This window comes from Lemur catta, chromosome 3 (assembly GCF_020740605.2).
Source record: "Lemur catta isolate mLemCat1 chromosome 3, mLemCat1.pri, whole genome shotgun sequence".
Classification (NCBI taxonomy): Eukaryota; Metazoa; Chordata; class Mammalia; order Primates; family Lemuridae; genus Lemur; species Lemur catta.
The window spans coordinates 103819193-103847174 of record NC_059130.1 but is presented as its reverse complement, the minus strand read 5'-3'; the positions used below and the strand labels follow the sequence as shown (position 1 = coordinate 103847174).

Here is a 27982-nt window from a genome sequence, read left to right as displayed (position 1 = left end):
TGGATACAGGCCATCTCGGGCGGGGGCAGAGGCGGTTCCGCTGCCCCTCCGCCCCCGCCTAGGCCTGAAGAGATGCTGGGAGAAGGCACGCACGGGAAGAAGAAGAGGTGGGTTGCCCTTCCTCTGGGGTCTCTTCAGCGGCAGCTGCAGGAAGGGCGTGGGGGACCGCGAGACAAAGAGCGCGGAGGCACAGCCTTTGTCAGGGCGGCCCCTTTAAGAAGCGCGCTCCCAGCTTCCAGCCCGCCTTGTATGCAAATTTAGCGGCGAGGCGGGAGCGCGCGGCTGATACCCGCGGACTGGGCTGCGGCGGTTAGTCCTCTCTCGGCCGCCGTCGCCTCCGACATATTGCCCGCAGGAGCTGCGGCGGCGAAGCGGAGAGCGCCGGGGGAGGAGATGGGTGAGCAGAGCGGGTCAGGCTCGGCCTGGGAGCGGGCGGGCGCGGGGGTTAGGAGGGCCTAGCGGCTAATTGCTGCCCCACGCGGACAGGATCCCAGCGAGGGGAGGGGGAGGGGAGGGGAGGGGATGCGGGCGCAGACGGGACCCCGCCCCCTCCTGTCGTTTTGCGGGGTGGGGCCTCTGTTGTGGGGGCGGGACATTGGGGTGGTAGGCGGGACTTCTCAAACGAAGGCCTGTAGGGGCTTGGGCTTTGGTGAGGACCCGCTAGTCGGGGCTAGAAATGGGGGCGGAACGTACTGGTGGGCGTTGCCTTCGTGCTAAGGGCGGAGCTTCTGGGCTGGAGAAGCTTGTGCGGGGGCGAACTTTCTGGGCTGGAGGGGCTTATACTGGAGGCGGTGGGGCGGGAAGACTCTTCAGACTAAGGGAGCCTATTCTGAAGTGGGGCTTCAGGGCCGGGAGGGCGTTCATTGGCTTGTGGGCGGGGTTTCTGGACTGACAGTTGCGTGTGGGCGGGGCTTCTGGGCTGAGGGGCTTTATGTGGGTGCATAGCTGCTAAAGAGAGGAGAGTGGGCGTGGGCAGAGCTTCTGGGCTAGAGTGTTTGTGTGGGGTTTTCTAAGCCAAGTATAATAGAATATGAATAGAGCTTCTGGTCTGGGGGCTTGGTGAGGGCAGAGCCCCTTACTGGACAGGTACTTTTTGGAAAAGTGTGGGAAAAGCTTCTGACCTGAGTTGCTAGGGCTTGGTGTGTGTGTGTGTGTGTGTGAGCGGAGGCTGCTGTGTTGCTGTGAGGCGGTATGAGCAGGTTATTACTTTGACTAGGTGCTTAGGAGTTTCGTACAGGACCTTTGGGCAAGGTGGTACGTGGGAGCTTGGGCTAGACTGCTAAGCCTAGGGAAACAGATTGTGGGTCCAAGCTTTGGGTCCAGAACCACAGCATTCTCCAAGCCATATCACTGATCCTGTGCTCAGGCCCTAGGTCCTGCCCAATGAGCTGGATCATGGGGCCCTGGAAGAAAAAGCTATCTCAAAGATGCCCAAAATTATAAGTCTCCTGAAACTTATATCTGAATGGGCCCCAGTGTGTACCAGAACTGAGAGCACAGGACCTAGCCTCAGTACTGTCTGTGACACAGTATAAGCTCAGTTTCCTAATTTGTGAAAAACCTACCTTGCTGGGGTCAGTCACTCATCAAAATATACTTTGCTTTAAAAACATATATTTATATACATATATATATTTGGTGTAGGAGGGATAGGGGATACAGCAGTGAAAAAGACATAAGATTAGTAACTTCACTGACTTTCCATTCTAGTGGGACAGACAGTAAGCAGGTTAACAAATGAATGAGATAATTTCAGAGAGTGAATTGTTGTGGGAAAAAACCAGAAATAAGATAGAGAGTGATGGGAGCAGCTACTTCATAAATGGTAGTCAGAGAAGGGCTCTCCAGACAGAGGATACAGCAAGTGCAAGAGGTAGCAGAAGCTTGGCTTGCTGAAACAAAGGCCCAGATGCCTAGAGCATGGCATGAGGAGGAGTGAGGCAGAGAGTGGTAGATGAGGTGGAAGAGGTAGGCGGGGGCTCAGTGCAGATTAGATGATACAATGGGATACCAAGTGACTGGTAGCCAGTATCATCGCTGTTATCCTTGATATATGCCCCCTGGCTTGAGGATATATTTTACGTTGAGCCCCACAGGAGGACGAAGAGGTCCCAACAGGACATCTTACTGCCGAAATCCACTCTGTGAGCCAGGATCTTCAGGGGGCTCTGGTGGGAGCCACACTTCCAGCGCATCAGTGACCAGTGTCCGTTCCCGCACCAGGTAAACCACCTCTCTGTCTCTCACCCCTCACTGTGGGCTCCCAGGAGCAGTGTGGACAAGGCTCTGCCTGACTGGGTTCTAGGATGTGATATCCTGGATGCCAGATGGGGGCTTAGAGGGAAGTGAGCAGCCAGAAAGACCCAGAGGGAGCTCAGCTAAAGGTTGTCACTTGGACAGAGGCAGTGGGACGTGGTAACATAAGCCCAAAGGCCTGGATTCCAATTACAGTTCTATTCTGGCTTTGCTGATGCCGTGGACAAGTTGCCTCCCCTCTCTAGGCCTCATTTTCCTCATGTGTAAAATGAACGTAATAATTCTTTCCCTCCTAGGGGGTGTTGGAAGACATGAATAAGGTTAGGGATAGGAAAAGACTTTGTTGCCTCCTGTGTCTGACAAGCAGGGTTAGGGGGACTCCGTCCTTGCCATGAGCTGCTTTTCTGATCTTATCCCACAGTCCTGTGCCTCAGAAGCCCTTCTTTGTAGGGTTCTCAGGTCAGCTCCTGATGTTGTTTCCCCCATCCCCAGGAGCAGTTCTGGGACAGGGCTGTCCAGCCCCCCTCTGGCCACCCAGACGGTCGTGCCTCTACAGCATTGCAAGATCCCTGAGCTGCCAGTCCAGGCCAGCATTCTGTTTGAGTTGCAGCTCTTCTTTTGCCAGCTAATAGCCCTCTTCGTCCACTACATCAACATCTACAAGACAGTGTGGTGGTATCCACCTTCCCACCCGCCCTCCCACACCTCCCTGGTAGGTGCCCTTATGTATGCGTATATGTGTGTGTGAGATGTTTGATTTCAGTTTAGCATAGCCCTACCAAACACCACTGTGCATTTGGCCCTGTGCGTGCTGAGCATGGAAGGTGTAGAAGGAACAGGAAACTGATGATTTCTGAATGCTCCTAGTGTGTTTAGTACCACACTGGGCATCGAAGGGTTGCAGAGATGAATCTGACACAGATTTTGCCTAAAGGTGCTGAGTTTTAAGTCCTGTAGGGGAGATGAACCACAGGCATACATGAGTGTTTCAAGGGGTAGAAAGAGCTCTGTTCAGAAGAATAGGTGCAGAGACAGGGGCATGGGTGATCAGAGCAGGAGGGCTCACACACCACTCTCTTATCCCCAGGGACTGTCCCACTTCCCTTCTCTGGGTCCTGGTCTACTCCTCTAGGTAATTTCCTGGCCTGACTCAGCTGGAGGCAGATGAAGGTCAGAGAATGGGGACAGTCTCTGTGCAAAGGACTGGGCAGGGGGAGGTGGGTACGAGAAAAACCTGTGTATGGGCAAGGGGCCCACATGACCCCCAGGCCTCTGCCTCCTGACAGAACTTCCACCTGATCGACTTCAACTTGCTGATGGTGACCACCATTGTTCTGGGCCGCCGCTTCATTGGGTCCATCGTGAAGGAGGTGATTGGGTCCCAGAGGCTGGCCAGGAACTTTGGGACTTCCCTTTTCCCCTGGGGGTGCCAATGACATATGCCCAGCCCTTCAACCCTGAGGTATTTCCTTGGGGCTCCTTTGGACTTGGTTGAAGAACATTACTCACATCCCTTCGGCTCTTGTAGTTTACTGGGCATCAGAAAGAAGGATTCACCTTGCCAGGTTCTGCCCAACCTGCTGTGCCACCTTTCCCTGGGTGGGATCACAGGCCATGCTGGGTGGGATTTGGGCACAGGCCCTGTGGCCTCCATCCAAAGCCCCATTCCGTCATATCTTACCCTGACCCAGGCTTCTCAGAGGGGGAAGGTCTCCCTCTTTCGCTCCATCATGCTGTTCCTCACCCGCTTCACCGTTCTCACGGCAACAGGCTGGAGTCTGTGCCGATCCCTCATCCACCTCTTCAGGACCTACTCCTTCCTGAACCTCCTGTTCCTCTGCTATCCGTGAGTACCCTTCACTTCACCCCTCATTGCCTAGCACCTGGGTCCTGACCTCTGCCCTGAGTGTGGATGGGTCACCAGGCCTCCATATCTAGAAGACTGGAGGTAGGCAGCAATAGTATCCTCTCACGTTGTCTCACAACATCCCCCTGAGATCAGGATAATGAGCCTTCTTTTTCAGAAGAAACTGAGGCAGCATAATTTACCCCAGCTCCCACTGAGGGGGAGGTCAGAATGGGACTCAGATCTGTGTGTATAACCCACAGGAATGTTCCCAAGGGGGAATGCATGGGCTTTGTCTCCCTCCCTCTTCCTTTCCTCTCTCTCTGGTTCTTTCTCTTTCTCTATGTCTCTCTTTTTGTATCTCAGTGTTTGTGTAATCTTTCAGTACCTCCCAGGGTCTGTGTGCAGGCAAGCATCTGCATGTTTGCATGTCTCTGTGGTGTCTGTGCATGAAACATATATGTGTGTATGTGTGTGTCTGCACATGCACGTGTGTATGTCTGTTTTGCTCACTGCCTCCATCTTACCAGAACCGAGATTGTTGAGGATGGAGAGACAGTATCTGAGAAGAGCCCAGGAGTACCCCTTTCTGGCCTAGAATCAGGGAGGACTTTGGTGAGATGCCCAATCTGGCTGCTCCTGTGTCAGGCTCTTGGCTGCCTGGGCATTAACAGTCATTACCCAACCCTGGGCTTTCTGGTTCCTGGACTTCCTCAGGTTGGGCCACCCCAGGTCCCTGGGATGCTTCAGAACTGGACATTTCTCCCTTTCTATGCTGCATGACCAAAAAGGCACTGCCATGGGAGCCTCATTATATTTGCTTCAATTATATTTAGTGTTTTGTTTTTTTTTTTAAAACAGAGTCTCATTCTGTCACCTCACATAGAATACAGTGGTGTCATCATAGGTCACTGCAACCACAAACTCCTGGGCTCAAGCGATCCTCCTGTCTCAACCTCCCAAGTAGCCAGCACTACAGGCGCTCACCGCTGTGTCCGACTAATTTTTTTATTTTTTGTAGAGACAGGGTCTCGCTCTTGCTCAGACTGGTCTTGAATTCTTGAGCTCAAGTGATCCTCCCACCTTGGCCTCCCAGGGCGTGAGCCACCCTGCCTGTCCTTTAGTTTCTAATTACAAGAGTGATACATGTGTTTTATAAAAACAGTGAACTTTATAGAAGCTTTTTAAGAAGATTTTTGGAAAGCACGGATAGTTTATCATCTGATATAGATACTTTTAACATAGAAAATTAAAGTCCCACAGTCTCATTCTCCCAGGAAAATACATTATTTGCAGCATATTTTTCCAAATTTTTTTCTGTATAAGTACACATATGATTTAAGAACAAAAATGGGATTATATTGGGCATGATGTTATACAATTTACTGCATTTTTCATGTAATCATATAACTTGGATATTCTTCCATGGCAATACATATGAGTGTGCCTCATTTTTTTTAATGGCCTCATAGTATTCCATGGTGTAGAATTTTCACAATTTATTTGTCTTCTATTGGTGAACTTTTAACTTGTTCCTAGCTTCTCCTTATTTGTAACAATGAGGCAAGAAACGTTCTTTTTTTTTTTTTTTTTTGGAGACAGTCTCACTCTGTTGCCCGGGCTAGAGTGCCATGGCGTCAGCCTAGCTCACAGCAACCTCAAACTCCTGGGCTCAAGCAATCCTACTGCCTCAGCCTCCTGAGTAGCTGGGACTATAGGCATGTGCCACCATGCTCGGCTAGTTTTTTCTATATATTTTTAGTTGTCCAGCTAACTTCTTTCTATTTTTAGTAGAGACAGGGTCTCGCTCTTGCTCAGGCTGGTCTCGAACTCCTGAGCTCAAATGATCTGCCTACCTCAGCCTCCCAGGGTGTTAGGATTACAGGCGTGAGCCACTGCGCCCGGCCAGGGAAACATTCTTTTGCACTCGTTTTTATACATGTCCAGTATTCATCAGATTCCCAGAAGCAAATTATTGCACCAAGAGATGTATCCATTTACATTTTTCATAGATATTAACAAATTGTCCTTCAAAAGGGTTGTACTGTTTAAAACTCAGTAGTGGCTTTTTTTTTTTTTTTTTCTTTTTGAGACAGAGTCTCACTCTGTTGCCCAGGCTAGAGTGCCGTGGCGTCAGCCTAGCTCACAGCAACCTCAAACTCCTGGGCTCAAGCAATCCTACTGCCTCAGCCTCCCGAGTAGCTGGGACTACAGGCATGCGCCACCATGCCTGGATAATTTTTTCTATATATTTTTAGTTGTCCAGCTAATTTCTTTCTATTTTTAGTAGAGACGGGGTCTCACTCTTGCCCAGGCTGGTCTCAAACTCCTGAGCTCAAACGATCCACCCGCCTCGGCCTCCCAGAGTGCTAGTCAGTAGTGGCTTAATTTGACAGTTTATGGTTACTAACTGGTGAGTCTGTTCTCCTTGGATGTAGATATATTTTGCTTTATTTTTTATTATTTAATTTAAAAATTTTATTGACATAACTATATTGTAAATTGAATCCAATAGTGCTAAAAAGCTTATAATAGAAAGCATTAACCTCTAACCCCACCCTCCAAATTTTTAGTCCCACTCTTCAGAAGCACTCTCCTTCACTTTCTGGTTTTGTGTTTTTTGAGTTATCCCCATAATTCTAGTATCCTTATGCTTTTGTTTATTCTTTTTAAAATGTATTTATTGATTTTTATAATTGGGTAATCAGTTTACATGGTTAAAATTCAGATGGTATAAGAGTATAGAGTGAAAAATTCTCCCTTTGACTGCTGCCTCCCAGCCATCCAGTTTTCCTTCCAAGATGTATCACTGGTGTTTTTGGTTTCTTGTATATCCTGGAAATAAATGTTCTATGCATATACAAGCATACCGCGCGCGCACACACACACACACACACACACACACACACACACACATGCGCACGCATATTCCTTGCAATGACAGATGAAGATTTAGCTCATCCTCCCATCCCTACTGTTCCCATTATTTGATAGCTGTTATTATTTTTAATTTTCTATTGCTTATCTTTGTCAGTATTATAAGTATGCCTATACTTTATTCCATCAACAATAGTATCTTGAATCCCTTTCATGTAAGACAAGAATGTTAGGTACCCTACCCATCCACCTTTACTTCCCTCTTCCTCCTTTCACTTCCTGGAAGCTGCACTTTTATGTTGTGAAGCTTGACATTCACATTCTCCTATATAACCATATTTAAGTCTTCCATTCTTTAAGGCTAATTCTAAAAATTAAAAACCAGTAAGTAGCTTTGATATAATTATGGATATGAAGATGTCATTCACTGCAGGGCCTAGCAGTGTGCATAGGTGATATTCCTTCTCTATAGTTACTGAGTCACAATCTTGGGCCTCTGGTAGAAGAATGTTTCTAGCATCAAGGTCAAATAGTTTCTCTTTACTCACATTCCATCAATTGGTTAAAATCACATCCCATTTTAGTTTGCTTCATATTTAGATTGTAAACTTTCTTATGCAGCTTTTTATTGTTCTTGGAGTTTCTAATTCCTTCTTGTTGACAAAAGAATGATGGGCCTTCAACATATCCTCAAGTTTATCCAGCCTCTCAGTCATGCTACCTGATGCCTGGTGTCCATTTTACCCCCCAGAGACATCCTTCCTGGAGCCCTCCATCCTCCTGTTCCAGTCTGGAGTGGTTGCCTTTTAGGCCTGCTGTACAGCTCTCAACCTGGGACTTCCCTTCCTCACTCTCCTGGGTTGTGTCCACTGTTTCCTGGATACCATGTCTTCTTCTTTCTTGGTTTTCTCCCTTATTTTGCTGGAGTACATTATGAGGTAATTTCCTTAACAATGAATATTTGGGAGGTGTATGCATTCTGAGTCCTTGCATGTCTAAAAATGTCTTTATTCTGCTCTCATACTTAATTGGTGGTTTGGCCGAATATAGATTTCCAAGTTCAGAATTTTGAAGATGTTCCATTTTCTGTAGCATCCAGTGTTGCTGGTAAGAAGTGTAAAGCCAGTTTGATTCCAATTCCTTTGTAGATGACTTGTTTTTTCCTTTCTAAAAGCATTGAGGAGCATTCTATTTATCTTTTAATTACCTGAAATTTTACAAGAATGTGCCTGGTGTGGAGCTTTTATCATTCATCCTATCAGTACTCTAGGACTTTTTTAACCTGGAGATTTGGGCACTTCTTTAGCTCAGGGAAATTTTCTTCTATTATTTCTTTGATAATATCTTCCTCTCCATTTTTTCTATTCTCTCTGGGACTTCTGTTCATCAATGGTAGACCTCACAGATGGTCATCTGTTTCTCTTTTATTTTCTCTTGTATTTTCCATTTCTCTCTCTCTCTCCCTCCCTCCCTCTCTCTCTGTTTCTCTCTCTCTCTGTCTGTCTCTCTCCCCTTTGGCTTTAGAGAGATTTCCTCAACTTTATCTTCTAGATTGTTTTCAGCCATCGTTTTTTCATCTCTAAGGCCTTTTTCTTGTTTTCTGATTGTTTCTTATAGCATCCTGTTCTTGTTTTAAAAATCTCTTAATTTCCCTCAATTTTGTCTTTCCACTGGGGTCAATTTTTCTGTTTCATGCTGCTAGTTCTCCAAGTATAGTTGGTTTCTTTGGTTGTCTGTTTATATTTAAGAACGAAGGATTGAGTAGAAGGAGTGCATTTTCTCTCCCTCTGCCATTGTTTGAGTGGGAGGTTTGACTGGGAGTTTAAGTACATGAGCCAGAACACACTGACTGGCTGGCTTTGCTTTAGGATGAGTGAGTGGAGGTGCTAGTTGTCAGGCTGTGGGTCTCCATAGGCCATAAAGGGGACAGGGGTTTTACTCTAAGATGCCCTTGTTAGAGACCTCGATTCTCAGACAATTTATATAATATCTTTAGAGAAGAATCCTTCAGGGTGGGGCGTATGAGGTGAGTAGGGGAATAAAGGGACTGACTCTGATAAATAAATATGGATCTTTGTTTAATCCCATTTATTCACCCTGTTTCTCACTTCTACCCTCTATTAAAGGTGCCCATTTCAAGCCAGAGTCTCTCTTGGGTCACTCTCAGCAGAGAAGTTCCCACCCCCAGTGCAGTCCTCACATGGCATATTCTAGACCTATGCCTTCCAGTTTAGCAGCCACTAGCCGCCTCTGGTTATTGGGCACTTGAAATAGGCTAGTCTGAACTGAGATGTGCTCTAATTGTAAAATACACACCAGATTCTGCAAACCTAGTACGAAAAAAGAAAAAAAGTGAAACATCTCATTAATAAATTTTCATTGCCAGGCATGGTGGCTTATGCCTGTAATCCCAGCTACTTGAGAGGCTGAAGTGGGAGGATTGCCTTGAGACCAGGAAGTTCGAGGTTGCAGTGAGCTATGAGTGCAATATTGCACTCCTTCCTGTGTGACAGAGTGAGACCTGTCTCTTAAGTAAACAAACAAGCAAAATTATATGTTAAAATGATAATATTTTGTATATGTTGGGTTAAGTAAAATAGAATATAACAATTTCCTCTGTTTTTTCATGTGGCTGCTAGAAAATTTTAAATTACGTATGTGACTCTCATTATATTTCTGTTGGAAAGCAATGTTCTAGACGATGGCTTCTTCCTCATCTGTCAACATGTCTCCATCTGCTTTCTAAATTTGTCAAAATCAGTTGTGTACTGATGACCCCCACTCCTATTTTTTTGCTGATGTGGATTTATTTTCTATTTTTATATAGTCATGCATTGGGTGGAGGGGATGGGAGGGAATCTTGTTATCTTGAATATGAAGCTGCTTCTAACTTCTGACCTGTCAGAGCAGTCACTTACTGTCACCAAATAATTTAATTGCCCATAGAACCTATCTGCAGTCCTTTTTTTTTTTTAAGACAGGGTCTTTGGGTCGCTATTGCCCGGGGTAGAGTGCAGTGGCATCATCATAGCTCACTGCAACCTCAAATGCCTGGGCTCAGGCGATCCTCCTGACTTAGCCTCCCAAGTAGCTGGGACTATAGGCACATGCCACCAGGCCCAGATAATTTTTGTATTTTTTTAGAGATTGGGTCTCACTATGTTGCTCAGGCTGCTCTTAAACTCCTGACCTCAAACAATCCTCCGACCTCAACCTCCCAAAGTGCTAGAATTACAGGCATGAGTCATCATGCCTGGCCTTGCAATCTTTCTTAGAGGCAAAGTCAAGGAGATTCTTTTTTCAGTTTTTTTCTAGAAGCAGGGTCTTGCTCTATCGCCCAGGCTGGAGTACAGCGGCACAACCATAGCTCACTGCAGCCTCGAACTCTGGGCTCAAGAGAGTTGCCCAGAGTTCTCTTGCCCTAAATCATAGAGCTAGTAACTGGCAGAGCTGGGATTTTAATCTGGGCCTATTTGATCCCACAGGTTATGCTCTTGACCATAATTCTCTAAGTTATCTTATTTATTAACCTTACCCCAAGAAGGATGGTAGCATCCCCATCCAAAGAGGCTAAGCTGCTTGCTCTGGAACACTCATATCCCTTGTTGGGACCCCAGAAAAAAGGAAAAGAAAATATTATTGTCGATAGGAAATGTAGCATTGTCATTGGCCCTAACTCCTGGGGGCAGCCTAGGAACCCTTCTGGGGCTTTGTAATTCTGGGGACTTAGAGAAATTGAGAGGCCTCAAGGTAACAAAAAAAAAAAAAAGGAATACTTATAAAAGTATCTACTCCAAGCATGGTGGCTCATGCCTGTGGAGGCTAAGGCGGGAGGATCACTTGAGGCCAGGAGTCCAAGACCAGCCTTGGCAACATAGGGAGACCCTGTCTGGAAAAAAAAAAAATAATGATGTGCCATGGACTTTGCTTGGCACTTACCCAGTTTTTATAATTATTCTTCCAGGGTATGGGTCCATCTGGTTTTCATCTCACACAGTACTAGTCACACACTCAAAAAACTCCTTGAGGCCAGGTGCAGTGGCTCACGCCTATAATCCCAGCACTTTGGAAGGCCAAAACAGGAGGATCACAGGAGCCCAGGAGTTTGAGACCAGCCTGGGCAACATAGGCAGACCCCATCTCTACAAAAAATAAAAAAATTAGCCGGGCATGGTGGCACACACCTGTAGTCCCAGCTATTTGGAAGGCTGAGGCAGGAAAATTGCTTGAGCCCAGGAATTCGAGGTTTACAGTAAGCTATGATCAAGCCACTACACTCCAACCTGGGTGACAAGAGCAAGACCCTGTTTCTAAAAACAAAAACAAAAACCTTTGACTAATTTGTTTCAGTCCTTCCCTACAGGTGCTGCTCAGGGGAAGGGATTTATTCTGTTCAAGAACCCATTTTAGGCCAGGCACAGTGCTCACGCCTGTAATCCTAGCACTCTGGGAGGCCGACGCGGGAGGATTGCTTGAGGTCAGGAGTTTGAGGTTCCTGTGAGCTAGGCTGACGCCATAGCACTCTATTCAGGGCAACAGAGTGAGACTCCATCTCAAAAACAGAAAGGCCCATTTTAGTGCCTGGCACACAATAAATAATGCTTTTTCAACTGCCCTCTTCTATAAACTAAAGAGCTGCCTCATACATGTACCAGTAACAACTTCTACTTCTCTTTTGTGGCACTGTATATACTTTATAATTAATTACTCTTAATGATTTGTTGAATATCTGTCTTGATCTTTGGTACCAGACAGTTCTGGGTTTGAAGCCTGGCTCTCTTACTTCCTTACAATTGTGTGATCTTTGGGAATTTACTTCACCTCTTTGAGGCACCACTTCCTCAGCTGAAAAGGGAAAAAATAACAATACTTAATGCATAGTGTTATGAGAAAAAAGAAGAGGATGCAGGAAAAGCATTTAGTACAGTGCCTGGAACATAGGCTGTGCCTAGTAAATATGGGCTGTATGATTATTGTTCATCATTGCTGGACTGGGCAGGGACTTATCTCTTGCTTCCCACTGTGTCCCCAGTGCTGGGCACACACTCAGTAATAATACATGTGTTGAATGACCATCCAATGGGAGGATGGATGGATGGAAGTGTGGGTAGACTCTCTCCTCTGAGCAGCCAGGAGAGCTGAGGCCCAGGGAGGAAAGAAGATTCCCCTCAGTGGCTGAGGTTTGTGATTCTGGTCCGTGGGCAGGCCTGCCCTCACCACCATCTTCCCCAGCAGGTTTGGGATGTACATTCCGTTTCTGCAGCTGAACTGTGATCTCCGCAAGACGAGCCTGTTCAGCCACATGGGCTCTATGGGGCCCCGGGAGGCGGTCAGTGGCCTGGCAAAGAGCCGGGACTACCTGTTGACACTGCGGGAGACGTGGAAGCAGCACACGAGACAGCTGTATGGCCCAGATGCCATGCCCACCCATGCCTGCTGCCTGTCGCCTAGCCTCATCCGCAGTGAGGTGGAGTTCCTCAAGATGGACTTCAACTGGCGCATGAAGGAAGTGCTGGTCAGCTCCATGCTGAGTGCCTATTACGTGGCCTTCGTGCCTGTCTGGTTTGTGAAGGTGCGTAGCTCAACCCAGGGAGGGAAAGGGCCTAGCTGCGACCCTGCCCTGCTGCCTACCCCTTGTGAGCACTCCTGCTTGCATAACTGACTCTGCTGTTGGGGATGAGATTTATTTCATCTGTTCTTCTCTGGAGAGCTAGAGTGACTACTGTCTCTATTTTATTTTTATTTTTTTTTCCTGGTCCTCAGTCACTTAGTATGTCTCCTTTTTTTTTTTTGAGACAGAGTCTCGCTCTTTTGCCCTGGGTAGAGTGCCGTGGCATCAGCCTAGCTCACAGCAACCTCAAACTCCTGGGCTTAAGCAATCCTCCTGCCTCAGCCTCCCGAGTAGCTGGGACTACAGGCACACGCCAGGCACATGCCCGGCTAATTTTTTCTATTTTTAGTTGTTTGGCTAATTTCTTTCTATTTTTAGTAGAGATGGGGTCTCAGCTCTTGCTTAGGCTGGTCTCAAACTCCTGAGCTCAAGAAATCCTCCTGCCTCGGCCTCCCAGAGTGCTAGGATTACAAGCGTGAGCCACCACGCCCGGCCTAAAATGCGTTTCTTGAACTTCGGGGGAGAGGAGACTGATCTTGTACTTAACTCTTTTTTAAAAATAGAAGAGCCAAGATTTGAATTCAGGGCAGTTGGAGCCCAGGGCCTCTGCTCTGGCTCAGAGTAGGGGGCTGTGGGAGCAATTTTTCTTTGTAGAAAACTGACGTGTGGGCACAGGGTCTAAGCCTTCTTTGTTAGGAGTTTGAGTCTTGGTTTCAGGCTACCCTGGGGTCTCCTCAAGGACTGTCCTATGGTATGAGACGGGGAATGAGGAAAGGGAGAGGGAGTGAGGCCATTATGGGTGTCCCAGGCCTCATCCACATCTTTTACCCCCAGAACACACATTACTATGACAAACGTTGGTCCTGCGAACTCTTCCTGCTGGTGTCCATTAGCACCTCAGTGATCCTCATGCAGCACCTGCTGCCTGCCAGCTATTGTGACCTGCTGCACAAGGCCGCCGCCCACCTGGGCTGCTGGCAGAAGGTGGACCCAGCTCTGTGCTCCAATGTGCTCCAGCACCCGTGAGTCGCCCTAGCCTGCTCTGCCCAACCCCTGCCCTGCCCAACCCCAGCCCTCCTGGTTAGCATCTGGAGTCTCTCACCAACTTGCTCATTAACTCTTTCATCCAGCAAATAGTTATTGAGCATGTCTTGTGTATTAGGCTATATGTCCAGAGTGGGGTACAGTGGAGCCCAAGACAGACACGTTCCCTGTCCTTGGGTAATTTGCAATGTACGGGAGATGGGAGGGGAACAGGTGGTAAATTCATGGACTCACTGATGTTCCCATTCACTGACTCACTTATTTAGCAGTCATAGACTGACTTGCTCATGCTTCACTTCTCTCTCACCTGCTCACTCATCCACGTAATCATTAGGTCACCTACTCCGTCAGCACACATTTACTTCTACCCAGTCCATACCAGGCCTGGTGCTGTGTGTCAGGCAGAGGAGCTTGGATTTTGATCTATGGGCCAAGGGGAGACGGAGAGGATTTTGAACAGTGGAGAGACCCATTCTGAGGTGTGCTCTGGTGACAGGATATGGTGCTGTGTTAGCAGATGGTGAATGCTGGCCAGGGAAGGAGGACCGTGGGGAGGAAATGACAGATGAGATTATTAACGAGTTCACAGTCTGGTGGGGGAGGTAGCCATGTACACAAGTAAGATGAGTTGGGCGAAAAAGGCCTAGCTGCAGGATGGCACTGTACCCAGAGGAGAGGCAGAAGTCACCCTGCTTAGGAGCCCTTTATCAAAGTAGTTTTTACCCCAGGTTTTACTAATTTTCCTGCCTGTATTCCCGCTGTAGACTGGAAGCTTCTCAAGGCCAGGACCACCTCTGAAGCACATCTGAGTGTTGGGCCCAGGACAAGGCTTGGCAGAGAGGAGGCCCCACCAGGGAGCAGAGACGCAAAGGGAGCGCACAGGTGCCACGCTTCCTGGTGTTGGCCCTTCGTGCAGTCAGGGTCCCTTTCAGGCTCTGTCCTGGAGGTCCAGAAATGGGACTGGGCATTGCCAAATGGGCCAGAAGAAGGCTTGGCTTAGCCCTGGGCTCTGAGGAGAGGGAGGAGTAGAAAGATAGAACACAGTTGAAAATGAGGATAAGCCTGCCATAGCTCACTGTGGTGCTTCCGTGGCTTCTCAGCTGATGGACTGGGTCCTGCTGGCCTTCTCTGCCTTATCTCTCACCATGACCAATTCTTACTCTGCCCTTAGCAAACCAGACCTCTTCAGGTCCTCATGTGCATTGTGTGCTTCTGTATCCAGGCGCTTGCACGTGTTATGTCTTTTGCTTGGAATGGTCTTTCCATCCTTCTTCTCCTGGTTAACTCCCATTCATCCTTTACCATTTTGCTTCCTCTGGGAATACTTTTCTGACCACTCAGAATGGATTTGGTGCCTTTCCCCTCCCATCATTGCCCCATAATACCATGATCATCACACCTCCTGCTTTTTACTGTGTTTGCTTGATTACCTGGCTGCCATTCCAGTTCTAAAAGCTGGAGGTCGGGCCCTGACCTGTCTAGCCCTTATCTGTCTCCTCATTCATGGCAGAGTGCCTGGCTTATAATAGACACACTGCAAATTTTTGTGTTTTTTGTATATAGTACTTTTTTTTTTTTTTTTTTTTTTGAGACAGAGTCTTGCTTTGTTGCCCGGGCTAGGGTAGTGCCGTGGTGTCAGCCTAGCTCACAGCAACCTCAAACTCCTGGGCTTAAGCAATCCTCCTGCCTCAGCCTCCCATGTAGCTGGGACTACAGGCATGCACCACCATGCCCAGCTAATTTTTTCTATATATATTTTTAGTTGTCCAGATAATTTCTTTCTATTTTTAGTAGAGACGGGGTCTCGCTCTTGCTCAGGCTGGTCTCGAACTCCTGACCTCCAGCAATCCTCTTACTTTGGCCTCCCAGAGTGCTAGGATTACAGGCATGAGCCACCGCACCCGGCCTTATAGTCTTTTTTTAAAGGCAAAATTGACATGCAGTGAAATGTACAAATCTTTGAGTTTTGATGAAGGCTTATATACTCACGTAACCCACCCCTATCAAGATATAGAACATTTCCACCCTTAAGAAAACTTCCCTATGGCCCTTCGCAGTGACCTCTTCTCCCCAAGACAACTTTTTGCTTTCTTTCACCATAGGTTAGCTTTGCCTATTCTAGAACTTCATATTAGTGAAATTGTATGGTAGATACTCCACTGTCCAGTTTCTTTCATTCACCATATTGTCTATGAGGCTCATCCACGTTGTTGCGTATAACACGGTAACAATTTTTTAAATGAATGAATCAATGAGGCAAGAGCGTGGGATTGAGAAGGGCTCTGCTTCTAGGCCGTGATTCTCAGTCCTCTGGCCCAGGATCTTTGGGGTCCCTGGGAGATCTCATAAAACATTGGAAGAATGCTCACTCTGTTCCTGGCATCTCATTCAATGTGCTCACTGGGCCCTCTCTGTGCCAGGTCTTGTGGTGTGCTCTGAGGACACAGGGATGAATTAGACACCCTCCCTCAAGGGCTTCTAGCCTAGTGAGGGGATACAGACAGGGCAATAAATAAATGGCAAACATTAAGGAATGTGGCAGGAGATTCAGAGAACAATGAAAGGATGCTGAACTCTGGGGAGTTTGAGCAAGGCTTTCTGGAGGAGCCTGGGTTTTGAAAGATGATGAAGAGCTTACCAGAAGGGTAAGGCATCAGGAAGGGCAATCCAGTTGGCTTACGGAGAGATTTGAAGCAGTATCAGGAATTAGAAACTGTTCTGAGTGGCTTGAGCATGAGCTGTATGGCAGGAATTGTGGAAGCCACACAGGACCTCAGAGGCCATGCCAAATCCTTGGTACCTTGACCCCAAGGGCACTGGGAAGTCTTTAAAGGGTTTTAAGCAGAGGAAGGTCAGGCTCAGCTTGGTATTCTACAAAGACCACTCAGGCAGCTGTGTGGTGAACCAGTTGGAGTCTAGAGGTCAGACCAGATGAAGCATGTGTATCCAGAGAGGAAAAAGGGTTTTCTTGACAATCCCTCAGTAAGTAGTGTCAGCCCTAGACCTTCAGATTCCCAGTGAGGTGAATTTCTCATGGTTCTTACCCCATTTTACAGAGAGGCAACTGAGACCCAGAAAAGGAAAGTCACTGTGTCTAAGTGATAGAAATGGGAGTAGTGCCCTGGTGATCACCCTCTGCCCAATCTCTAGTATCCTCGTTCCTGGGTGAGCTGGGGATAAGGGGCGCTGTTGGGCTGTGCCTCCAGGTGGACTGAAGAATGCATGTGGCCGCAGGGCGTGCTGGTGAAGCACAGCAAGAACGTCTACAAAGCAGTGGGCCACTACAATGTGGCTATCCCCTCCGACGTCTCCCACTTCCGGTTCCACGTGAGTCTCTTCCCCTGGGAAGGAGGGGTGGGGCCTGATCTAGAAGGTGGGAGGATCTGCAGGGCAGGAAGGTGATGTCATAGCAAGAAAAGGGTATTTTCAGTATTTCCCAGATCCAAAGAAGACATGCACACATGCAGCAGAAGGACAGCCATACAAATTGTCACTTAATAACTGCAGCTTATGCAGTAACAGATCTTTCAAAACATTGGATGGTGGGAGAAATGACACAATTAAAAAAAGGGGTTCTTGGCAGTAAAAATAATAACTATCTCATTCCTTATTTAGTGCCAGACACTGGCTAAGCCCTTTCCATACACCCTCCTATTCAGTCTTCCCCCAAACCTTCTATGTGAGAGAAATGCCAGGGCTATCCCTGTTTTCAGATACTGAAATCAGCTTAGAGAGTTTAACTTGTTCCCTTACTGGTACACTTGGGAACTAATGGTAACAGCTCATGACTCAGACATGGAAAGGACTGCTGAAAATCATCTAGGCCAGTGGTCTCCATTTTATTTATTTTACTATCAAAATCCTTTTTTCCAACACAGACCAGTCCAATATATAGGACCTCATGGCACTGCTCTATTTGAAGGAGTTGGACCCCTCTTCACTTCCTGATTACCCCAGCAGTAGTTCCTAAGGGACCCCCATTTTTTTTATTTTTAATTTAATTATTATTATTTTTTTTGAGATAGAGTCTCACTCTGTCACCCAGGTTAGAGTGCAGTGGTGTCATCATAGCTCACTGCAACCTCCAACTCCTGAGCTGAAGTGATCTTCCTGCCTCGGCTTCCCAGAGTGCTAGGATTTCAGGGGTGAGCCACCATACCCAGCCTATTTTTAATTTTTTTTTTTTTTTTTGAGATGGGAGTCGCTATATTTTGCAGGTTGGTCTCAAACTCCTGAGCCCAAGTGATTCTTCTGCCCCAGCCTCCCCAGTAGCTGGGACCACAGGTGTGTGCTACCATGCCCAGCCCTAAGGGACCCCCTTGAAACCTGGGGCTCTAAGAAACACAGTTTCAGAAATCAGTGATCTGGGCTGATATCTTCATTTCACAGTTCAGAAATCTGAGACTCAGAGATGGACTTGTCCAAAGTCTTGCAGCCTGTCAGATGCAGAGCTGAGCTTGGCATCTGATCTCCTGCACCCCCATCTCCTGCCACTTCTCCTCCTATCCTGTTAAGCAGTTCTTGAGGTTTAGATACCTTGGCCCCTACAGAATAGAGATCCCTAGACATTGGAGCACTCTTTTGAACTGATCAGAAATTTTTCTTGAGTCCCTATACTCTACCTTGCCCTGAAACTCCAGATAAGAGTGAGGCGTTATCATGTCCCCTGATAGCTTCCAGCCTAGCTAGGGATGCTATACATGAAGTATTAGGTAACTCAAGCTGTAGAGTCTATAATAACTTTCCATGCCCATGTCTTAAGTTTCTAATTTGTTCAGGCTCAATAATACCCAGGAGGATGACATATAAAAAGGTGTTGGTTTTAGACCAGAAAAAGAGTTTGAGAGAGTAAGTAAGACCTCTCAAAAAAGGATTCCTGGAGGAGGTAGAAGTTGAAGAGGATCTTAAACAACTTACATGGGAAGCAGCGGTCCTCCCTCCCAGGAGGAACACCACAAGCAAAGGCAGATGAGGTGGCAGAGTCCACACCCAACCCTACAAAGTCTTCCTCTTCACCCAAGTCTGCATGGGGTCCCAAGAGCTTGTCCCCTTCACTGGCCTACCCTGAACCCCCATCCAAGAGGCAGCTTTCTGAAGCATACCTTCTAGCCCATGCCTACCCTTTTCTGGGCAGTTCTTTTTTAGCAAACCCCTGCGGATCCTCAACATCCTCCTGCTGCTGGAGGGCGCTGTCATTGTCTACCAGCTGTACTCCTTGATGTCCTCTGAAAAGTGGCACCAAACCATCTCACTGGCCCTCATCCTCTTCAGCAACTACTATGCCTTCTTCAAACTGCTTCGGGACCGCCTGGTATTGGGCAAGGCCTACTCGTACTCGGCCAGTCCCCAGAGAGACCTGGACCACCGGTTCTCCTGAGCCCTAGGGTGACCTCAGGGACAGCATCCAGGCTTCGGCCAGGGGCTCCCTGGCAAGGGGCTGTTGGGGAGGAGTGGATGGGGGGCAAAAAAAAAAAAAAAGACAAAAAAATCCACCAGAGCTTTGTATTTTTGTTACGTACTGTTTCTTTGATAATTGATGTGATAATGAGGAAAAAAAAGTCCTATTTTTATACTCCCAACAAGCCTGTGTCCTGTGGTTCTTTCCCTTCTTGCCTGTGAGGCACATTGCAGAGGTGTGGGATTCTGGGCTAGGAAGCCCCACATGCAGCTTCTGAAGCCTCTGGGCACTGCCTTCTCCATTGGAGAGGAGATGAGGAGGCACCAGAGGCCATGATAGCTGCTACCAACTGAATGCTTGCCACATATACCAGATGCTGGTCTCTGTGTGTTTCAGGCCTTGCCGTAGTCTAACTTTTGTGACAACCCTAGGTGGTAAGTGCTGTTACTCCCATAGATGAAGAACTGGAGCTCAGAGAGTTATAGTGACCTGCCCATGGAATTGGTAGGGCTGAGCATAAATTTATTTCTGGTCACGCCTGTAATCCCAGCACTTTGGGAGGCTGAGACAGGAGGATTGCTTGAGACCAGGAGTTCAAAACCAGCCTGAGCAACATAGCAAGACATCATCTATAAAAAGAATGGAAAAGTTAGCCAGGCGTGGTGGTGCATGCCTATAGTCCCAGCCTGTAGTCCCAGTCTGAGTTGTATTAGCCACTTCCTAGATGGACAAGAGGGGGAAAGGCATTTCAATGACAGAAACAGGTATATGCAATAGCACATGCATTTGGAAGGTGGCTGTGCTCACCACTATCCCATCAAGGCCAGCACATAGATTTGGAACATCCTGGTGCCTTTTGGGGAGGGTAAACAGAATGTGGTTCCTAGAACAGGGAAGATAAGGAAAGTGAGGTGAGAAAGATAAGCAGAGGCGGAATCAGGGAAGACAAATGGCCCTAGGCTAGCAAGGGTGTGTGTGTGAGCAGGGCTAATTGCTTGAGTGGAAACAAAGCTGTTTGGAGTGTCAGTGGCTCCTATGGGCATAGGGTGCAGGGTTCAGGGGCTGCAAAGAGGAACCGCAGACCAGCAGACCATCACAGCCATTCTCATCTATTCAGCCCACGTTCCTTGAGCCCATGTTGGCCACAGGGCATGTAGGTGAGCTCACAGTGGTCTATGGGACACAGACAGCTCAACAAATGTTTTCGGTGCCTCTGTTGAGGCAGGCACTGTGCTAGACACTGAGATAGTTACAAAGATAAGGAAGATACTGTCCCATAGACAACAGAAAGAGGTGGACATGTGAGTTAATTAGGGTGTGAAGTGCTATGGAAAATGAGTGTTCATGGCACTGGAAAGACAGGCTTCTCCGAAGAGCTGATAGTTGAATTGGGTCCTGAGAGTGAGCATGGTTTGGGGGAAGGGAGTGCATTGCATTCCAAGCAGAGCAAACAGCACATGCAAAGACACAAAGAAGATAGGAACATATTTGGGTCAAAATAGTTCCCCAAATATGGTTGGAGCCTGGGTTGCCTAGTTGGAATGTTTGGACATTACCTAAGGGCAGGGAGTAGGAAGTTGCTAAGCAGAGGAGGAACACTGTAAGGTCCCTACTTTAAGGAGATAGTAGATGGGAGTAGGAGAGTCTGGAGGCAGGAGACCAGTGAGGAGGCCTGCAAAATAGACCAGGAGAGTGATGAGGTCTCAACTTGAGCAATGGCAGTAGGAAGAGAAATACAGTACTCTCTTTCTTAACCTTGAGTCCTAGAGTTTGTCTTTGAGTTGTTTCTTTTAATGGGCCAGGCACACAACCAGAATTGGCAATTTGTTAAGACGGACCCAGGGGACCAGATTCCAGGTCCCTTATTCTACTTGAAAAGATAGGGCCCCCTATGTCTTGAAGACATAGCTTGGCTCTGTGTGTTGAGGTGGGGGACAGGAGGATTGGCATGTCATTATGAAAAAAGGGAGGCCTAATTTATACCAACCATAAATTCCGTGATTCAAAAGCCACACAAGGCTGGGTGTGGTGGCTCACACTTGTAATCCTAGAACTTTTGGAGGCTGAGGTAGGAGGATCACTTGAGGCCAGAAGTTCTAGACCAGCCTGGGCAACAGCAAGACCCTATCTCTGCAAAAAAATAAAAAAAATAAGCCCAGTGTGGTGGCACATGCCTGTAGTCCGAGCTACTTAGGAGACTGAAGCAGGAGGATCGCTTGATCCCAGGAGTTCAAGGTTATAGTGAGCTATTATCAGGCCACTGCCCTTCAGCCTGGGCCTGTCTCAAACAAAACAAAACAAAAACAAAAGGCACACAAGCACTAAGAGCTTTAATTTCGTCATGTCTAAAAGGGGAGATCATATCCCTTGCTCTGTGTAAGTCATTGTCCCGTTCATTCCTTTGTTTATTCAACAATCATTAATATTTGCTGAGCATTTACCATGTGCCAGATGCTGTGCTATGTGCTGGAGTTAGGGCAGTGAGCAATACAGAACCAATCCCTGCCCTCAAGGAGCTTGCTGTGAGGATAAATGAAATGATGATTGTGAAATTGCTGTCAACTATACTGCACAGTCTCATTATTTTTCTAATTCTTATCTCCCAATAAGATTGCAGTCTTAACTAGAGCTACCTGTGGTAGGCCCAGTCAGAAAAAATGGGTTTAGTCTTGACTTCTTTATCCTCGCTGTTATAGCCTTGAGCAAGTCACTTCCCCTCTCCAGATGATTCCTTATGCATATTCAGTTCAGGGTCTATAATTATTTTATCTACCATTGTTTTAGATCTATCATAGTCTATCATAGTTTTAACTACGAAAGGAAGGGATAAGTGTACTGGGGGAGGAGACTTCACTATAAAGAAGAAATATTGCTCTACAAACTTGCCAGCGAGCGAAAAAGAATAAATAATAGCAGAAACAGCTGAGAACTCAAACACACACTGAACTTTCTAAGTATCCCTCCCAGTCTCTCTCCAGCCACTCCTTTTATATTTTACTTCCATTCCCTCCCTTTACAGGCTGTGGTCTCTTTAAGTGCCTGCCTTCGCTGTAATGTAGGCGGTGGGGCCAAGAAAGCGTTTCGTCCCAGGGTTGAGTGTTAGCTAGTTTGTCCGTTTCGGGCTGCCGTCCTGCAGATCCGCCATATTGTCTGCTGAAGCTGCTGCTGAAGCTACCGCTGCTGCCGCCGCCAAGTCTGAGCGAGCGGAGCCGCGATGGGTGAGTAAGGAAACCAGACAATTGGGTACTGAGGCTCAGGCAGTCTCAGGGCTTGGGATCTGGTGAGAGCCTGTCTCTGGTCTGCGGAAGATTTCTGAATTCCCCTCTAGATAGGTCTGAGGGGAGAAGCCAGGCCGGGAGTGCCCCTCAGGCCAGTTTGGGGCCGGGCTAGGGCCCGCGCGGGGAGCAGTCCTTGGGGGCTGGTTCCGGGGACACCTTGGCACGCCTAAAGCCCCCCACGTGGTGACCTCTGGCAGGAGCCCACGTGTTCACGGGGACTAGAAAGGGGCCTACTCTCCGCCCTGTTCCCAGACTGGGCTGGGGAACGGGCTCCCAGCGGCAGGCCTGGGCGACACTAAGGTAGCCTTCTCCTGGCTTGTGTTTGGCCGACGCGCGTCTTGACTAGATTCAGTGGCTTCCCTGAACTCAAGGAAGTCCTACCCACGTCGCAGGGTAGAGTCCTCTGTTGGGGGGACGCCAGGCGAATCACCTCCAGGCCGGTAACCAGGGGCAGCCAGGCCGAGGGGCAGCTTGGGCCGCTGAAGGCCGGGAGAAGTAACAGCTGGGGCGGAAATAGTGTGGTTCAGTTGGGCTCAAAGTGACAGCCTTCGTAGTGGTTGATAACCAAAGGCCAAGACCTCTTGGCCACATATAGGTTGGGGACTTAAGGTTTCTAGGCCGGCCCTGGCTAGGAGAAAAGGAGCGACCTGTTGATCTTTCTGAGGGGACTCTGGCTGGCAAGGCCTCTGCTCAGAGAGACTACTCTAAGCTCGAGTCTTTGGGCTTAGAGACAGAACCAGCAGTGGTAGTTCCTTCACAGCAATAAAAACTTAAATTTGCTAAGCTCTTTCTATGTGCAGGCATTGTTTTGATTGCTTTATATGTCTTGTTTTACTTAATTTGTACAGCCTAATGAGGTAAGATACTACCATTATTCCTGTTTTACAGATGAGGAAACTGAGGCTTAGAGAGGTAAAGTAACTTACCCAAGGTCACACAGTTAGTGGCTACTCCAGAGCCCTAGTTTATAACTGCTGTTTTTTTTATGATCTAGCCCTCTAGTGGTTGGGCTGGAAGAAAGGGAAAGAAAGGTCTTAACCTTAGTATTGTAAAGGTGCTTTTTGCTTATGGGTCCACTTTGAAGTTTTTAGTCTGAATGAAACTAAAAAAATCTGGAGTAAATTGCTAACCCCAACTATTGTGTCTGGGGGAGCTAAATGAGATTCTGGAATTGAATTCTGTAAGATCTCTGATCCTGAGGAAACAAATTAGTGCCTTGAGCTGCAAGGCAATGACTTTAGAGTCAGATCTGGTATTATAATTGGGCCTGCTACCTCCTAGCCCTTATTCAGAGAAGTCACTTAAATATCAAATGCAACAATGCATATGGATAGCCTCTAGCACAGTCCATAAATAAATGTTTTTCTACTTTTCTGAGCCTTCCTTTTCTCATCCTTAGAAAGGAGGGGAGGGGCAGTGTTATCAAGATATATGGGGACTAAATAAGATAACACAGTGTGTGGAGCCTAGTAAGGGCTCTATAATTATCAGAACAGATTCTTTCCCGCCTTCGATAATGTTAGTTTCTTTCCCTTAAGCACTCTGGTTTCCAGAATCCTCAGTTGAATAAGACTGATAGGGCTATCTCAATAGCTGTAGTTTTCTGTATCAGGAGCTCTGTAGGAGTGATGCTTGCAGCCCTGGATGTTGCTTTAATCTGACCCTCGCTAGCAGAGACTACAACCTCATAAATCCTGGGAGACATTGGTTGTCGTATCACCATCACTGCTGATTAACTAACTGAGAATTTGGCCACCCCTCCCAACCCCCAGTGTGTAGGTCTTGATGTAAACTCTAGACCAATCATTGTAATTCTGTCTTCCTAGACAGTGATTAATTTAGGCATGGGCATATGACGTTCTGGCTAACTGATGTGAAAGGAAGCCTGGGGGACTTCTGGACACGCCTTATTTATTTAAAAGAGGTTGGCCAGCATATATTTTATTCTTATTTTTTGCCAGTTTGTATTTTAACCCAGGTTTTACCAAAATGTGAGAGCCAAAAAAAAAAAAAGACAAACATGAAAGCTATTATAATAATAATAGCCAGCACTTATATAGAGCTTGCTGTGTGCTAGGTACTCTTCTAGGTATAGGCATACCTCAGAGATAATGCAGGTTTGGCTCCAGACCACTGCAATAAAGCGAATATCATAATAAAGTGAGTCACATTAATTTTTTAGTTTTCCACTGCATATGAAAGTTGTATTTATACTATGCTGTAGTCTATTAAGTGTGCAATAAATAGCATTATGTCTAAAAGAATGTACATACCTTAATGAAAAGTACTTTATTGGTAAAAATTGCTATTCAGCAAGTTATAATCTTTTTGCTGGTAAAGGTCTTTCTTGAATGTTGATGGCTGCTGACTGATCAGGGTGGTGGTTGCTGAAGGTTGGGGTGGCTGTGGCAATTTCATAAAATAACACAACAATGAAATTTGCCACATCAACTGATTCTTCCTTTCACCAAAGATTTCTCTGTAGCACACAATGCTGTTTTATAGCATTTTACCCACACTAGGCCTTTTTTCGAAATTGGATTCAGTCCTCTCAAATCCTGCTATTGCCTTATCAACTAAGTTTATGTAACATTCTAAATCCTTCGTTGTCATTTCAACAGTGTTCATAGCATCTTCGCCAGGAGTAGAATCTTTCTCAAGAAAGCACTCTCTTTGCTCTTCCATAAGAAATAGCTCCTCATCTATTGAAGTTTGATCATGAGATTGCAATAATTCAGTCACATCCTCAGGCTCCACTTCTAATTCTATAATAGTTCTCTTGCTGTTTCTACCACATCTGTAGTTATATCCTTTACTGAAGTCTTAAACTCCTCAAAGTCATCATGAGGGTTGGAATCAACTTCCAAATTACTTTTAATGTTGATATTTTGACCTCCCATGAATCAAGAATGTTCTCAGTGGCATCTAGAAAGGTGAATCTTTTCCAGAAGGTTTGCGATTTACTTTGCCCAGATCTGTAGCTATAGCCTTATGAAGTGTATTTCTTTTTTTTTTTTTTTTGAGACAGAGTCTCACTCCGTTGCCCAGGCTAGAGTGCCGTGGCGTCAAGCTCACAGCAACCTCAAACTCCTGAGCTTAAGCAATCCTTCTGCCTCAGCCTCCCGAGTGGCTGGGACTAGAGGCATGTGCCACCATGCCCGGCTAATTTTTTTCTATATATATTTTTAGCTGTCCAGATCATTTCTTTCTATTTTTAGTAGAGACAGGGTCTCGCTCTTGCTCGGGCTGTTCTCAAACTCCTGACCTCAAGCAATCCTCCTGCCTCGGCCTCCCAGAGTGCTAGGATTACAGGCGTGAGCCACCATGCCCGGCCTATTTCTTAAATAGTAAAACTTGAAAGTTGAAATTACTCCTTGATCCATGGGCTGCAGAATAGGTGTTGTGTTAGCAGACTTGAAAACAACATTAATCTCATTGTTGCTCTCTTATCAGAGCTCTTGGTTGAGAAGGTGCATTGTCAATGAACAGTAATATTTTGAAAGGAATCTTTTTCTCTGAGTAGTAGGTCTCAACAATGGGTTTAAAATATTCAGTAAACCATGCTGTAAGACGATGTGCTGTCATCCAGGCTTTCTTCCATTTATAGAGCACAGGCAGAGAGATTTTGCATAATTCTTAAGGGCCCTAGGATTTTCAGAATGGTAAATGAACACTGTCTTCAACTTAAAGTCACCAGCTGCATTACGCCCTAAGAAGAGAGTCAGCCTGTCCTTTGAAGCCAGGCATTGACTTCTGTAACTATGATAGTCGTAGATGGCATCTTCCAACAGAAGACTATTTTCTCTACTTGAAAATCTGTTATAGAGATGGCTTCTTTCCTTAAACCTTATGAACAAACCACTATTGGCTTTACATTTTCTTTCTGCACCTTACTCACTTCTCTCAGCCTTCAAAGAATTGAAGAGAGTTAGAGCCTTGCTCTGGATTAGGCTTTGGCTTAAGGGAATTTTGTGGCTGGTTTGATCTTCTATCCAGACCACTAAAACTTTCTGCATATCAGCAATAAGATTGTTTTGCTTTCTTTTCATTCATGTATTCATTGGAGTAGCACTTTTAATTTCCTTCAGGAACTTTTTCTTTGCATTCACAATTTGTCTCATTGCCTGTGCAAGAGGTCTTTCGGCCTGTCTTTGCTTTCAGCATGCCTTCCTCACTAAGCTTTAATCATTTCTAGCTTTTGTTTTTTTTTTTGTTTTTTTTTTTTGAGACAGAGTCTCGCTTTGTCGCCCGGGCTAGAGTGAGTGCCCTGGCATCAGCCTAGCTCACAGCAACCTCAAACTCCTGGGCTTAAGCGATCCTACTGCCTCAGCCTCCTGAGTAGCTGGGACTACAGGCATGCGCCACCATGCCCGGCTGATTTTTTCTATATAGATTTTTAGCTGTCCAAATCATTTCTTTCTATTTTTGGTAGAGACGGGGTCTCACTCTTGCTCAGGCTGGTCTCGAACTCCTGACCTAGAGCAATCCACCTGCCTCGGCCTCCCAGAGTGCTAGGATTAAGGCGTGAGCCACCGCGCCCGGCCCATTTCTAGCTTTTGATTTTAAAGTGAGAGACATACAACTATTCTGTTCCTTTCACTTGAACATGTAGAGGCCATTGTAGGGTTAACTGGCCTAATTTCAATATTGTTCTTTTTTTTTTTTTCCAGGGCTTTGGTCAATATTGTTCTGTCTTAGGGAATAGAGAGACAGGGAAATGGGGAAATGGCCAGTCAATGGAGCAGTCAAAACACAACATTTATTAGGTTTGTCATCTTATATGGGTGTGGTTCATGGTGCACCAAAACAATTACGATAGTAACATTAAAGATGACCAGTCACATATCACCATAACAGTAAAACAATAATGAAAAACTTTGGAATATGGTGAGAATTGCCAAAATATGACGCAGAGACACAAAGTGAACACATGCTATTGGAAAGATGTCACTAATAGACTTGCTCAATGCAGGGTTGCTACAAACCTTCAATTTGTAAAAAAAAAAAATAAACATAATATCTGTAAACTGCAATAAAACAAAGTATGCCTATACTTTATTTATTAACTCATTCAATTCTGAGATTTTCATGTTTTAGTTCAGGAAACTGAAGCATAAGAGAGGTTTCAGTAACTTGGGCAAGGTCACGGCTGGTAAATGGAGGAGCCACTTAAGTATAGTTCTAACCAAAATATGGGCTGTTAAGGGCTGTGCTCTGCCTTTGCCAAGGAAAGAGCCCTTTTCTGACTCTGAAATTGCCATTAGCAATGTTGGGATCATGAGGCAGAATTTATAAATAACGGCAGGCAGTTTTGAAAGTGAGGGTAGTCAGCCACTGAGGGTTAGGGTAGAGAAGATCTCTTTATAATGTTTTTGAGCTGCTGAATTAGCCGACTTCAGAACTTTCCTATTTCTGGACTTAAATAGGATAATAAAGGCCAGGTCTAGTTTGCTTTTGGTTGCAAGTGACAAAACCTTTCTAACTGAACCGTTCTGGTCAGGAAGTAACTGAGCATATCTCTTTTAGTTTCTCTCTAGCCTTGTCCAGCCACCCCCCAGTTTGTAACAGCTACTTTCAGAGAAGGCACTAAATAAACCATTGATCACTACCTGAGTGTCCCACAAGCATCAAACTCACTCCCCCACTGTGTCCTGCTTCTCATGACTTTTTTT

The 27982-nt window shown here is 46.4% G+C and overlaps 2 protein-coding genes across 5 annotated transcripts in view; both read left to right on the top strand.

Annotated features, from left to right (window-relative positions):
* The first annotated feature begins 244 nt into the window (after nt 1-244).
* On the top strand, nt 245-19213 carry TMEM39B (transmembrane protein 39B). 3 transcript variants are annotated; one of them, XM_045548409.1, is made up of 9 exons: nt 245-397; nt 2097-2223; nt 2749-2968; nt 3543-3626; nt 3948-4102; nt 12215-12551; nt 13425-13612; nt 16841-16961; nt 18769-19213. In XM_045548409.1, the coding sequence occupies exons 1-9, from the start codon at nt 394-396 to the stop codon at nt 19009-19011; spliced, it is 1479 nt and encodes a 492-aa protein (XP_045404365.1). In that variant the 5' UTR covers nt 245-393; the 3' UTR covers nt 19012-19213. The 3 variants fall into 3 exon arrangements, with proteins under 3 accessions (XP_045404365.1, XP_045404367.1, XP_045404366.1); XM_045548411.1 differs by having other exon boundaries at nt 288-397; nt 2089-2223; XM_045548410.1 differs by lacking the exons at nt 245-397; nt 2097-2223; nt 2749-2968 and adding an exon at nt 3366-3426.
* Nucleotides 19214-22142: 2929 nt separating this feature from the next.
* Nucleotides 22143-27982, top strand: part of KPNA6 (karyopherin subunit alpha 6) — a 51695-nt gene continuing 45855 nt past the window's right edge. Inside the window, exon 1 of one of the 2 annotated variants that reach the window (XM_045548407.1) lies at nt 22143-22250. In XM_045548407.1, the coding sequence (XP_045404363.1) occupies nt 22247-22250 (4 nt within the window). In that variant the 5' untranslated portion in view covers nt 22143-22246. Of the gene's footprint in view, nt 22251-22571; nt 22611-27982 lie in introns of those variants that run through there. The other variant, XM_045548408.1, reaches the window with a different exon arrangement.